The sequence below is a fragment of the Mixophyes fleayi genome, chromosome 2 (genome assembly GCF_038048845.1).
Source record: "Mixophyes fleayi isolate aMixFle1 chromosome 2, aMixFle1.hap1, whole genome shotgun sequence".
Classification (NCBI taxonomy): Eukaryota; Metazoa; Chordata; class Amphibia; order Anura; family Limnodynastidae; genus Mixophyes; species Mixophyes fleayi.
In genome coordinates, this window is record NC_134403.1 from 364,648,634 (window position 1) to 364,663,423 (window position 14,790).

Genomic DNA, 14,790 nt, shown 5'->3' on the forward strand with positions numbered 1-14,790 from the left:
AGGGGGGTGTTAGTGGGGTCTACCGGTAGCTGCTGGACCTCCTCTAATTCCGCGGCTGATGAATGGGTACGGGAAAACTTCAAAACTGTTAAAAAACTACTCACCTTTTTCGGATTTAGCTACACAATTTGGCACATTTCGATGGTGGAAATTAATCTTAACGTGTTCTCAGTCCTATCCCCAACCTCACCACACAGCAAAATTAATTGACAGTTGTTGTCCCAACAAATCTCTGCTAATTTATTCCTCGTGCTCCACAGAGAAGCGCAGTAAAATGAGCGGAGATTCCTTACCATAACAACTGGCACTGTGCTCCTAATGGAATCCCCCCATAGACTGTAAATTCCACTAATTTATAAATCCAATGCAAAGGGCAAAACAAAAATGGAACTTGAAAGTGTGTTGGCAGACCTGTACCCCACTGCAAAACTTAATTTGCGTGAAGTTTTGACACAATCAACCTCGTTCATTGAAAGCAGAAGTACATTGTAAGCAATACATATATAGACATATGAGAGTAAGTACAGGTCATCTTTCCTGTAGTGAACTTCAACATAAAAGGTTTCTCTATAGTTTCACGGCCCCAGAAGCCTGTACAGTCGGATGCTTTTGATGGAAGATTGAGATGAAATGATGGATACTGATATTCTAGATATGCGGACAAAACCTTTTCTGATCCTTGCTCTATTACCTCTGACCTTTGTTATCAGCCATGTGAACGGTAAGTACAATGGTTAAACTAACCTTAGACTGTCTCTTCTTATAATCTTTGTTTCTCCAGACGCTACAAAAACATCTTCCCATTTTGCCTTTAGAAATATACCAAGGAGCAGAGGATAACTTAATGAACCAACTTTGTTTTTTTTTTCTAAATATATTTTCCTTTATTAGTAACTATTGGCCTAACAATGTGACTTATCATAGATCATCATATAACATGATGCTTTTAAATATAGGTCATTGTCTGTTATTAATGTTATAACAGTAGCATTTTAAGGTAAGGTTTAATTCTTTGTGTAAATGATTTGGAATGGACACCTCGCTTTCTGCCAGGACATGTAGGTTTGCAGAACACTTTTATGCAAATTGACCACACTTATATCAACCACTTGATTGCCCATTTCAGCTCATACTTTGTACCCTTTTGAGTTAATGACACGTGTGAGGATACTGGGTTTAACGTAACTCTCTGCGCTGCACAGCTGGCCTACCCGGTACCTACCCAAGGTTCAAAATCACCCAGGCAAATATCTGAAATAAAGTTTATTTAAGAAAATGATAGCACCAAACAGCAATAAACATATTTATATAATAACTTGAAACACTAAATTCTGGTACAGACAACATACAGGGTACAATGAAGACACCTCCCCAGTATCCTTGTCACTTTCAGGGACTGCTGTCTATCAATCCAAGCTTCTCCCACAGTCTCCTTTAAGGCTACCAGCAAATGTAGCGGCCTTCAGTCACTGTCACTCTGCTTTCGGCAGACACACAGCTCCCCAAGACCTGTAGAGGTAGATCAGGGCACGGCAGTACTCCAGGGACCGATTGTCCCTTTCCTGTCAGTGGCAGAGGTCTCGATCTCAACGCCAGCCTGACTTCAGCTATCACTTGGTAGTGAATGCCAATTTGCTGTCCTCTGGGGCTTTCTTTTAAGCCCAAAAATAACCTCATCAGCAATTTCAGGACCTACCTGATTGGTCCTTTTCTGTGTTTTTGCCTTTTTACAGGTTAACATACAGAGAAGGGGATAGCAGATGAGTCACTCCTGATTTAATTAGGGACAGGTATTTTCTGTGGCTATACAGCAGAGTTTGTTTAAACAGGAGAAATCACAATCGAGACACATTTACAATTAAATACAGTCCTCTGTAATTACACATAGAGCTCTGTCTGTGGGCCTTCTCCCTATGCTAGCACACACAAACCCACGGCTAAACAAAGACAAGAGACCCCCTGGTGTGATGTACATTCATACAGGACTGGTGGATAATAATCCTTTTGCTTCGGCTGAAACAATGGACTAGTCTGCAAGATAACAATACATAATACTACTTTCAAAATAGAATATATACAAGCTTAAATATGACTGACAAATATGGGGAACCAGAGGGCTAGAAAAATTATATGTTTTTATAGTCCGCAGTTTGTGAGAAACGAGGTGCAGACAGGTTTAGGTGATTAATACCTTGTTTCCCCACAACACTTTTCACCTTTTTGGGACAACATTATCATAATAGCATATACACTACTAAATAACACAATTTGAAAGGAATTCTGTGTATGTTTCATATAGAGGTTAATAATCATGTATAGATATGCTCAGGCTCTGTTTTCTGAAAACTGAAACCACCCAAACTTAGAGGATCTGAGTAGGCTCGCGGGCCGGCTCGGTACTTCCTCAGATCTGAATCAAGGCAAAACGTCATTGTTGCGTTGTCGGATCTCGCGGGTTTTGGATTACTTAAAAGTACCTCCCTCCCCAGGAGATCCAGCGCCATTGCTCACACAAAAACAGGGGTAGCAGTGTTCTTGTCACACTCCAGTCTCCAGTGCCATTGCTCAGTGCCTTTGCTCACATAGAAACAGGAGGAGTAGCAGTGTTCTTGTCACTCTCCAGTCTCCAGTGACATTGCTCATACAGAAAGAAGAGGGGTAGCACTGTTCTTGTCAATTGATTGTAAATGATTGGAAATTAATGTTATTGAGGTTAATAATAATGTAGGAACAAAAAAAAGAGCCAAAATATAGGGATTTTAGAAAAAAATAGGGATCCAAAACCAAAACACACAAAGATGGTTTCGCCAAAACCAAAACACGAAGTTAATTCAGATCCAAAACCAAAACCAAAACACGGGGGTCAGTGAACATCTCTAATTATGTATGGTGCCAAGCAAGCTCACTCTGACGAGGAAAGTCGAATTTTGCAAGTATAGAAACTGGTAGTTTCACAAACATGCGAAAATCTGGTGATACAATCTTCCAGCACCAGGGGAGATTAACATATGTGCCACAGGTATTGGGTGGGATTACGGTGGCCAAAAATTACAGTAACTCACAGATTGCTATTAAGTACTATCCCTTTATAAACACATTTGCAAAAGAATGTCTAACAAAGTTTTGTGTAGTTCACCAAACCTTTATTCCTGCTTATGTTCAGATGTGCTTGCCTAATAAATGGTGTCTTTAAAGGTATATATACAGTGCCTATAGAAAAACATCATACCCTGTCAAAATCACGACCATTTGTCACATTACACCATGGAAATTGAAGCAAATTAAATCAAACTTTTTTCCAGCTTTATTTATACATTTTGCCTTGCAATATTCAACCAATGAAAAAAGGCAACAGTTCTGAATATTAATAAAACAAGAAAAACTAGAGTAACAGGGTTGGAAAAGGGATCAGTTTTCCAAAAGAATTTGGGTGTACTTGGCAGCATCCATCTTTCCTTTAATCCTGACCAATCGCCCAGTCCCTGCTGAAGATAAACCCCCCCACAACATAATACTGCCACCACCATTCTTCACAGTAGGTATGGTGTGTTTCGGGTGGTGTGTTGTGTTTGGTTTTTCGCCAAACACTTGGAGTTCAGTCCATGAAGTTCTAACTTGGTCTCATCTTACCATACAACCTTTTGCCACATGGCATCAGAATCTTCCAAGTGTTTTTTTTTTCATAGTGCAAACGAGATTGAGTGTGGCACTGTTTCAGAAGAGGGTTCTTTCTTACCATCCTGCCACACGGGGCAGCTTTGTGTATAGCTTGTGGGATAGTTGTCACATGCACAGACCGACCAATCTCAGCCATAAAGACTTATAAGTCCTGGCTCTGTCATCCAGTTTGGAGGGACCGCCCGGTCTAGGCAGGTGTTGGAGGTGACATAAGCTTTCCACTTCTTAAGGCTTTGAACGGTACTCAGAGGGAGAGTAAAAATCTTTGAAATCTTTTTGTATCCTTCTCCTAACTTGTGTTTTTCCACAACTTTATCCTGAGCATTTGTGATGGTGAATTCTTTGCCTCACCATGCACCACTAGTAATGAGATCTTCAAGGAACGGACGGTTTTATTCTGAATAAATCCACAGCACAATTGATTTCTGGTGATGGCCAATTAGCCACTTGTGTGACATAGAGGATGAGAATAGTAGCACTTGATGTACATAAGTGGGGATGAAAGACAGAACGATGGTTAGCTGTTGTATTGTGTAACTCCGCATTTCCTAACACTTTGTGATAGAAACCCACTTACTATAAGAAACCTTAAACACATCACACCCAAACACATTACTCCTTAGACTCACTGAGCCACTGGGATTATGAGTTCAATTCCCACCCAGGGCCTTATCTGTGTGGCGTCTGTATGTTCTGCTCATGCAAACATTTGCTGATTTTCCAAGAATTCAAACTACTGATGCATCTGGATTATCACAATTATTGAGAATAGAAACAAATAATTGGCATATTGCTGCTGGAACTAAAAAGAGAGCGATGTGTGGGGATAAAGACTGCCTGCAATGGCCTGGATTTGTCTTTTAAGATTTTGGGGACTTTATTTATGTCGGAAATGTAAATAATCCCTATTAACTGTGACAATTGTTTTACTTTAGACTACGACAATTGTTTTTTTATCGTTCCAAATCAACTTGAGTGTGAACTGTACAAGTCACATCCATAATTCATATATAATAATGTAAATATATTGATTATTTTGCCACTTAGGAACATATTTTGAAGTACTTCATTTATTTTGTCTCACAAAGTGTTGTTTTGGTTTCAGCATCTACAGTACTAATAATGTTTTTGGTCCTCCCTATAGGACACAGTTCATCTTGTGCACCTGTTATAAACATCCCAAGAAACTCACAGTTTAGTAAATCAGAAGGAGAATCTCTCACCATAATATGTCCAGTGCGCAGCTGTTCCCAGGAATTACCAAATGTGACTTGGTGCAAAATAGATAAAAACTACTTATGTGTACATGTGATCCCTGGAGACGGGATCTCCTCCGGGTGGGAAGAACAGAGGGGAAATTACGCTGTTTATTTTCTAAAGTTTGGCTCAGTGCAAATAAATGACTCAGGATTCTATGGATGTTCAGCAACCTATGGGGAGGTACAATTAATGAGCGGTCTTATAGAAATTACTATTTCTGGTGAGTCTAATATTGTTCAGAACTAAAACACAATTAATTGTTTTGTAAACACACAGCTCTATCATCTGTTCTGACAGCTGTCAGTCATGCAGCACTGCCTTTCATATAGTAGCCTTTTGTGATAATCTATTAAAATATATGTTTTATTCACACTTCAGTCCTAACTATTTCATTAAATACTTCTATGAAAATGCGGTTCAAAGAGCAGTGATGTGCAAATTGAAATCCATAGCAACCAATCAGAGATCAGCTTTTAGCAGACAGACTAATGCAAGCTGGTGTCTGATTGCTTACTATGGGTCACATGACTTGTATTCTACTTATAGTGTCTAAATTGTATAAGTAGGTAACTGTTATTGTTTTACCAATTATAAAATGACTGACATACATATATATATATACATAGTCACTATACAGGGATAATGCACCCCCTACTGTCATTTATGTGAATATTAGAAGTCATTGGGAGTTCTGTGACCATATAAAAGCCTATGGGCTAGATTTACTAAGCTGCGGGTTTGAAAAAGTGGGGATGTTGCCTATAGCAACCAATCAGATTCTAGCTTTCATTTATTTAGTACCTTCTACAAAATGATAGCTAGAATCTGATTGGTTGCTATAGGCAACATCCCCACTTTTTCAAACCCACAGTTTAGTAAATCTAGCTCTAAAACTGTAGTCTGAGTTTATATACAGATTGCTGAAATCTGAGATGACTTATAATATGTGTAATAATACAGTAGGGGTGTAGTATTTCTTATAATATACACGTTCTCCTAATGAGCACTGAAATCAGAAATCACTGATTGCAAGCGATCACATCAGCTTTGAATATATATATATATATATATATATATATATATATATATATATACAGTTGGTGACAATTTATCCATATTTCAATGTGGACCACAATGATCAAGGGGTAAAGCAGGGATCATATGCAGCTATTACATTACAAATAGCTTCAATAGTCATTTGAAGGTGAGAAGGGGGGATATCATCCGATTATTGGAAGGTGGTGTGAAAACATAGCTGCAGCAAAGGTCTGAAGTGTAAAAAAAGCCATATCGGCATAGGCTAGAATCGCTGGTGGAGCCATATTGGTGTAGGGTAGAAGCGCACACTTCAATGTTGCAACGGGTTTACCTAACAAAGTGTCTAGCAGCATGAAACAGTTGTTGGCTAAAAATGCTGACTTTTAAATAATTGCTGTTCGCTGACTGACCATTGTTTATAACATTGCATTGAATTTTTTGTACCAAGCTCAATAAAAATGATATAGTGTGCTCAGAGACTTTAGGACATAAAGCTCGCCTGGGACTGGACTTGTTCTTGCCCAGACGTAGTATTAAACATAACACCATGAGATGTCCTAATCCACCTTGAGTTCTTTCAATCTAAGGAGGAAATACTTCAAATTGCACAATAGAGCTCCAGTCTCCTTTGAAGGCCACAACCTCCAATAGTATCAGGGCTACGCTTCTCTGGCACTATAATTCAGAAGAGAGCTCAGACCAATTAACTCAGTCCTAAGAGCACACAGCATAATCTACAAATGGTGTAGATTATCAGACACCAGGGGGTAAATGTATCAAGCTGAGAGTTTTTCGACGGGTTTGAAAAACCAACCAGATTCTAGCTATCATTTATTTAGTACATTCTACAAAATGCCAGTTAGAATCTGATTGGTTGCTATAGGCAACATCTCCATTTTTCAAAGCCGTCGGAAAACTCTCAGCTTGATACATTTACCCCCAGAAATGGGATTAAAGCTTCACTATGATCACTAGTTGAATCTGGTTCCATCACAGTCTCCAAGTTGGTCCTTTTCCATTATCTGGGAAAGTCTGTGTTCAACTGACCCTCTGAAATAAGCTTCATTCTGAGATCATTGGTTAATTAACCTGTGAACAAAAAACATATTAGACTTTATAAGGTGAACTCTTGTCCTTCTAATACTAGTAATAGAGGTGGACAATTATCACACTAAGGGGGGTATTCAATTGTTAGCGTTAACGGGGAAAAACGAGCGCTCAAAAAATCTTAGCGTTAATACGGTAATTACTCGCTCAATTTCAGCTCGCCGCTCAAATTCCGCGAGTAAACTACCGTATTAACGCTTTTCTCGCGCAATATTACCGTATAAACGGTAATATTTTTTGAGCGCTCGTTTTTTCCCGTTAACACTAACAATTGAATACCCCCCGGGGCCGATTCAATTTTGCGCGAATAGCGCGGCGTTAACAGTATTACTGTTAATACGGTAATTTTAACCTGGATTTCATCTCGCAGCTCAGGGAGCCGAGAGTAAAAATCCACAGTTGAAATTACCATATTAAGGGTAAAACTGCTAACGTGCGTTATTCTCGGCGGAATTGAATCGTTCCAGAATAATAAGATATTATCAGGTTAGTGACATACTTGGTGCGGTGATAAACTCTGCTTTTGCAACTTCTGTTTGCTGCCAGGTATCTCATTGCGTCATTATGGAAATCTCAATTACTTTAACTTGTGGACACAAGCGCAGATCAAAAGTGTAATTTTTATCCCTTTTTGGTATCACTGATTTGTTCTGTTTTGATTCCAGCTGCAAGTATGACGGAAGCTGGACCTGGGAACATGACAGAGTCCAGTAAGTTATTGTTCAATGTTTTAACTTAGTTCCTTGAGTGGTTTGTCTAAATATGTGTCTAAGAATGAAATGGAATGCTTTAACAGTTGTTAAATGAGGGAGATTTATCAAACCTTCTAAAAAGGATTTGTTGCTCCGATCAGATTCTAACTATCCTGTATCTAGTACATTCTATAAAGTGATAGAATCTGATTGGTTGCTAGGGGCAACACCTTCACCTTCACTTAGTCTGTTTTTTATTTTATATATAGTAAAGAACTAATTTTGTTTCTTGTGAATCCTCTGTTGATAACATACATAACATACTAGCTATCAAAATTCATATCAATCAGCTATTTCAGTAAGGAGTGTGTACGGCCATTGTTTAGCACACAGCTACACATCACGGATGATAAATGGTTTCTTATAATTGCCTCTACATGTTTTCTTTTTACGTACTGTTTAATGTAGTCTTAACATTTTTTTCTTTGGAAGATATTCACAAACACTACGTGCGTGATCCGGCTTTTTGGCTCATGCATAAAGTCTTTGGAACGGGAAGCCCTGAATAAAAATAAAATGTTAAAAATTATATGAAAAATATACAAAAATAATGATTATTTCATCACTATTCCAATTTGAGATGGAGATAACGGAAGGAGGAATGTGGAGAAATCTGTACCGCCGCTATCCTTACTTCATCTGCTGTCAGTTGCTGTCTGACATGTTTTTATCAACTTTCGTTTTCACGCTGAGAAACGCGTCAAGTTGCTGATTATATGAGTTTTGGCCATTGAGACCCCGGGGACTCCACACCACAAGTACGGATTGTCATTTACTGCTATTTGTCAGCTAAAGTGGTGGAAAGCTCTATAAGCGCTGTATGCGCCGGAATGATAGGACCGAAAGAACGTCAGGTGAATTTCTTCTTCTAACTATACGGGACTCGCATTCATGCTTAGTGAGAACCACGATCTCCTGAATATGCACACGCAGCTGTGCCCAAGAATCAGTTGAGAGGGAGAGGAACCTTTTCCTATTAGTTATTTGGGATATTTGAACATATCCTATATAAGGGACTTTGAGATTAAATTCCACAGGCTGGAATCTCTTTACACTGAGCCGATTCTACGTTTCTATAACTCTGGATCCATCAGTATTGACTATATATATCTAGGTCCTTAATGAGCATTATTTCCATACTCACATATATTGACAATCCGCTATGGTGTTAACCTTTTACTCTTTGAATTTTATTAGACTACTTAGATGAGATAGTCTTGTATACTGTATATATTTATTCATCTCTATGGCCATAATTACTGTCTATGTTATTAATGGTTAATAAAACACTATTATTTAAATGTATGCCTAGCGCTCCTATTTTTTCCTTTTTTGGTATATTCTGTTTTTATAGGTCCAGAACCTATTAGTGACGCTGCTGGTCTACATTTCTAAGATCGATACCTAGCGCCTAATATTTATGTGTTATCTGTTGCTGATTGGCCTCAGACAGGAAGTGCTCATTTCACTACCTGTCTGAGCAGCTTGGAGTGATGCAGCAGTGAGCAATGTAAGTGTCTGTGTGTGTGTCTGTCTGTCTGTCTTCCATTGTGCTTGGCATTTCAATTCACCAATGAATATCTCCCAACATTTATAAATGGAAAATCGGTCCAAAACAAACTCCAATATGATTTACGTAAAGCACACCCTCAATTTACACTCACACACTACCAAAACCTGGCCATTCATTAATTATAAAGCCCTTCACACTTCCCTCTAACTTGCCCCTTTCAATGTCCACAAATAGCTGGCATGTCCCCATGGCACCCACTCACCATAGATGGCGTGAGTTGTGGCAAACATGCTCTTCAAATCAAAATTGTCCTGCTTAAATTGGAACAGTGGAGAGGCATGCTGCTCACACTTCAATAAATACAGCAATATAGAGCAATGCACCTAATATTGCAGAACATGTAGACCCCAAATCAGCCCTGAGCTCAATATTAATATAAATGGCAGAGCATTGCAGAGCCGGGCTCATAATGTGTAACTTGATCTTGGGGCTGAATTAAATATGTTTAATTTGACCACAATATGGCAGGGCATGTTTTAATGCATGGTGCTACATAATGTAGGAGGCAGGGCCGGTGCTAGGGTCCACGGCGCCCTAGGCATTTTTAAAAAAGTGGCGCCCCCCCCTGCAAAAATCGGCGCCCCCCCCCCCCCGCACTCACTGACACTAGTAAGTGGAGGGGAGGAGACGGAGCAGAGAGGCGGCGATGGTGACAAAATAGCCTCTTCCCCCCTCCCCGTGCATCTGAATGCTGTGCGGCGGCCGTGACAGGTATGGTCAGCGGTCGCCGCACAGTTTTAAAGTCATTTAGTATTCTGTGGCGCCCTCCAGAGCCCGGCGCCCTAGGCAAGTGCCTAACCTTGCCTAATGGAAGCGCCGGGCCTGGTAGGAGGATACCCCTAATGTAATGCCATAGTGTGGGTGCATTTTATGATGTTGTAAAGGTCATTATTGATTTATTCTGTGACCTTAGGCAAGCATTTATTTTATGTTCTAACATAAAACATATATATGTTATTACAATGCTGCCCTGCTTGTATATTGAGTTTTGAACAGCCAGTTCGCCACTATGTTTGATTGCCAGTATAATTCAATACTTCTTGGGATATAAATCGCCCTTTGCAAATGTAAGAGAAGTAATTTTAAGCAACAGTCACTTTTACCTTTGCAGTCTGGCTGGGCCGACTGCAAATGTAGACTTAACCTCATGTGTCAAACTCCCATTGTCCAATAGATTGTAAGCTTGCGAGCAGGGCCTTCTCACCTCTTTGTCTGTTTTACCCAGTTTGTTTATTAGTTTACTATGTTTGTCCCCAATTGTAAAGCGCTACGGAATATGTTGGCGCTATATAAATAAATGATGCTGATGAGGGCAGCAGGGGGCTTGTGGCAGTATAATGTGTGTGAGGGCAGCAGGGGGCTTGTGGCAGTATAACGTGTGAGGGCAGCAGGGGGCTTGTGGCAATGTAGTGTGTGTGAGGGCACAAGGGGCTTGTGGCAATGTAGTGTGTGTGAGGGCACAAGGGGCTTGTGGCAATGTAGTGTGTGTGAGGGCACAAGGGGCTTGTGGCAATGTACTGTGTGAGGTAGGTAGTGGCTAATTAATGGGTATTATTTTGTTTGTGGGGTGATGGTGAGGCAATTTAATTTAATAGTGGGGTTGGTGCAGATTTATCAATGTAGGTTGGGATGATTAATTTAATGTTGGGGTGGTTTGGGCGCTACTAATTAAATGTGTGGCAGAGTTTTGGAAAAAGGATTGCTATTTCTTAAAAGTGAATACAAGTTATTTAATGTATGGTAGGAAATTGGTTTATTTAATAAATGTGATTACTATTAAATTTAATGTTTGGGGGCTATGTATCTTTTTATTAAAGATGAATAAAATTATTTTACAGTCGGGCTGGTTACAGGAAAGGGGCACTAATAATAAAACATGAATTGTTTTGATTTAATGTCGGACTGCATAGAGGCAGGGAGGACTACTGTGTTCACTCATTGCTGATATTTCTATATGTCATGTACCTATTCTATTTCTAAACAGGGAACCAACATTCCAGGATCCAGACAAGCACAACTGAGCTTAGGACCCAAGCAGCAGCAACAAGTATTTAAAGCGGAAAGAACAGGTAGGAGAGAGCAGGACATTCTGCCAACTGTCCTGATTCTGGTGGGGTAGGCCTGAATTCGGGGACTGACCTACTAAGTCAGGACATTGTCCCGACTACAGGTACAGTTGGGAGGTATGTCCCACTTCACACTGCTCTACTCATAAAGGGGGAGCTGCCTGCACCTACCACTAGTGCACACAGTATTGTCTGTGTATTTGTCTAAAATTATAGCCATAGTACACTTTAGGGGCCCCCCTGCCTAAAGTGCCCCGGGCCCCCCAGAGCCTTAATCCAGCTCTGCCGAGATGACTTATAATATGTGTAATAATACAATAGGGGTGTAGTATTTCTTATAATATACACGTTTTCCTAATGAGCACTGAAATCAGAACTCACTGATTGCACGCGATCACATCAGCTTTGAATATGTTTATATACATATATTTAATTTATATATATATACATTACAAATAGCTTCAATAATCATTTGAAGATGAGAAGGAAGGATATCAGGTGAATATTGGAAGGTAGGGGGAAAACATAGCTGCAGCAAAAGTCTGAAGTTTAAAAAAAGCCATATCGACATAGGCTAGAATCACTGGTGGAGCCATATTGGTGTAGTGTAGAAACGCACACTTCAATGTTGCAACGGGTTTGCCTAACAAAGTGTCTAGCAGCATGAAACAGTTGTTGGCTAAAAATGCTGACTTTTAAATAATTGCTGTTCACTGACTGACCATTGTTTATAACATTGCATTGAATTTATTGTACCAAGCTCAATAAAAATGATATAGTTTGCTCAGAGACTTTAGGACATAAAGCTCGCCTGGGACTGTACTTGTTCTTGCCCAGACGTAGTATTAAACATAACACCTTGAGATGTCCTAATCCACCTTGAGATCTTTCAATCTAAGGAGGAAATACTTCAAATTGCACAATAGAGCTCCAGTCTCCTTTGAAGGCCACAACCTCCAATAGTATCAGGACTACGCTTCTCTGGCACTATAATTCAGAAGAGAGCTCAGACCAATTAACTCAGTCCTAAACGCACACAGCATAATCTACAAATGATGTAGATTATCAGACACCAGGGGGTAAATGTATAAAGCTGAGAGTTTTCCGGCGGGTTTGAAAAACCAACCAGATTCTAGCTATCATTTATTTAGTACATTCTACAAAATGACAGTTAGAATCTGATTGGTTGCTATAGGCAACATCTCCATTTTTCAAAGCCGTCGGAAAACTCTCAGTTTGATACATTTACCCCCAGAAATGGGATTAAAGCTTCACTATGATCACTAGTTGAATCTGGTTCCATCACAGTCTCCAAGTTGGTCCTTTTCCATTATCTGGGAAAGTCTGTGTTCAACTGACCCTCTGAAATAAGCTTCATTCTGAGATCATTGGTTAATTAACCTGTGAACAAAAAACATATTAGACTTTATAAGGTGAACTCTTGTCCTTCTAATACTAGTAATAGAGGTGGACAATTATCACACTAAGGGGGGTATTCAATTGTTAGCGTTAACGAGGAAAAACGAGCGCTCAAAAAATCTTAGCGTTAATACGGTAATTACTCGCTCAATTTCAGCTCAGGGAGTGGCGAGCTGAAATTCCGCGGGTAAACTACCGTATTAACGCTTTTCTCACGCAATATTACCGTATAAACGGTAATATTTTTTGAGCGCTCATTTTTTCCCGTTAACGCTAACAATTGAATACCCCCCGGGGCCGATTCAATTTTGCGCGAATAGCGCGGCGTTAACAGTATTACTGTTAATACGGTAATTTTAACCTGGATTTCATCTCGCAGCTCAGGGAGCCGCGAGTAAAAATCCACAGTTGAAATTACCATATTAAGGGTAAAACTGCTAACGTGCGTTATTCTCGGCGGAATTGAATCGGTCCAGAATAATAAGATATTATCAGGTTAGTGACATACTTGGTGCGGTGATAAACTCTGCTTTTGCAACTTCTTTTTGCTGCCAGGTATCTCATTGCGTCATTCTGGAAATCTCAATTACTTTACCTTGTGGACACAAGCGCAGATCAAAAGTGTAATTTTTATCCCTTTTTGGTATCACTGATTTGTTCTGTTTTGATTCCAGCTGCAATTATGACGGAAGCTGGACCTGGGAACATGACAGAGTCCAGTAAGTTATTGTTCAATGTCTTAACTTAGTTCCTTGAGTGTTTTGTCTAAATATGTGTCTAAGAATGAAATGGAATGCTTTAACAGTTGTGAAATGAGGGAGATTTATCAAACCTTCTAAAAAGGATTTGTTGCTCTGATCAGATTCTAACTATCCTGTATCTAGTACATTCTATAAAGTGATAGAATCTGATTGGTTGCTAGGGGCAACACCTTCACCTTCACTTAGTCTGTTTTTTATTTTATATATAGTAAAGAACTAATTTTGTTTCTTGTGAATCCTCTGTTGATAACATACATAACATACTAGCTATCAAAATTCATATCTATCAGCTATTTCAGTAAGGAGTGTGTACGGCCATTGTTTAGCACACAGCTACACATCACGGATGATAAATGGTTTCTTATAATTGCCTCTACATGTTTTCTTTTTACGTACTGTTTAATATAGTCTTAACATTTTTTTCTTTGGAAGATATTCACAAACACTACGTGCGTGATCCGGCTTTCTGGCTCATGCATAGTCTTTGGAACCGGAAGCCCTGAATAAAAATAAAATGTTAAAAATTATATGAAAAATATACAAAAATAATGATTATTTCATCACTATTCCAATTTGAGATGGAGATAACGGAAGGAGGATGGTGGAGAAATCTGTACCGCCGCTATCCTTATTAAACCGGCTTCCCCATGCAAAGCCAGAGAATCCCGGAGATAGGGCTTTTCCCTGCTTAGTAAATAGAGGCCTGAGTGTTAGCTTTCACACTTTATTTCTCAAAAGTAAAGAGCCTGGTGGGTGTTACCAAAATAATTGTAAATGTACCTTTGCATATTTTGGGCCTGGGCTCCTCTTGTGCATTGACAGAAGAACGGTGCGGGTGGATGGATGGATCTAGTGAATTGTGATGTGTCAACTGTCATGAGACATATTAAGTCAGACCAGTGAGCAAGGAGGGGAGGAGTCAGCTCAGAAAGTGAGCATTGTGCTGACTGGTGCAGAACGAGGGGCGGGGTCACCAGCTGCATGGAGCTCCAGCTTTGACCGGGGCCAATCAGAAGCAGGACAAATTACTTATACCCAGATTCCAATGGAAATGTATATTGAGATCCGCTTGGATTTAAATACGTTTGGATCTACGCTCAAGTTTCGTGCTTGTTTCTTAAACATAAGTTGCCTGC

General features: G+C 39.6%; 1 protein-coding gene across 1 annotated transcript in view; it reads left to right on the forward strand.

Annotated features, from left to right (window-relative positions):
* Nucleotides 1–601: 601 nt before the first annotated feature.
* Nucleotides 602–14,790, forward strand: part of LOC142139586 (uncharacterized) — a 77,685-nt gene continuing 63,496 nt past the window's right edge. The window contains exons 1-2 of the mRNA XM_075197315.1: nucleotides 602–721; nucleotides 4,823–5,158. Coding sequence (XP_075053416.1) covers nucleotides 631–721; nucleotides 4,823–5,158 — 427 coding nt within the window. The 5' untranslated portion in view covers nucleotides 602–630. The remainder of the gene's footprint in view (nucleotides 722–4,822; nucleotides 5,159–14,790) is intronic.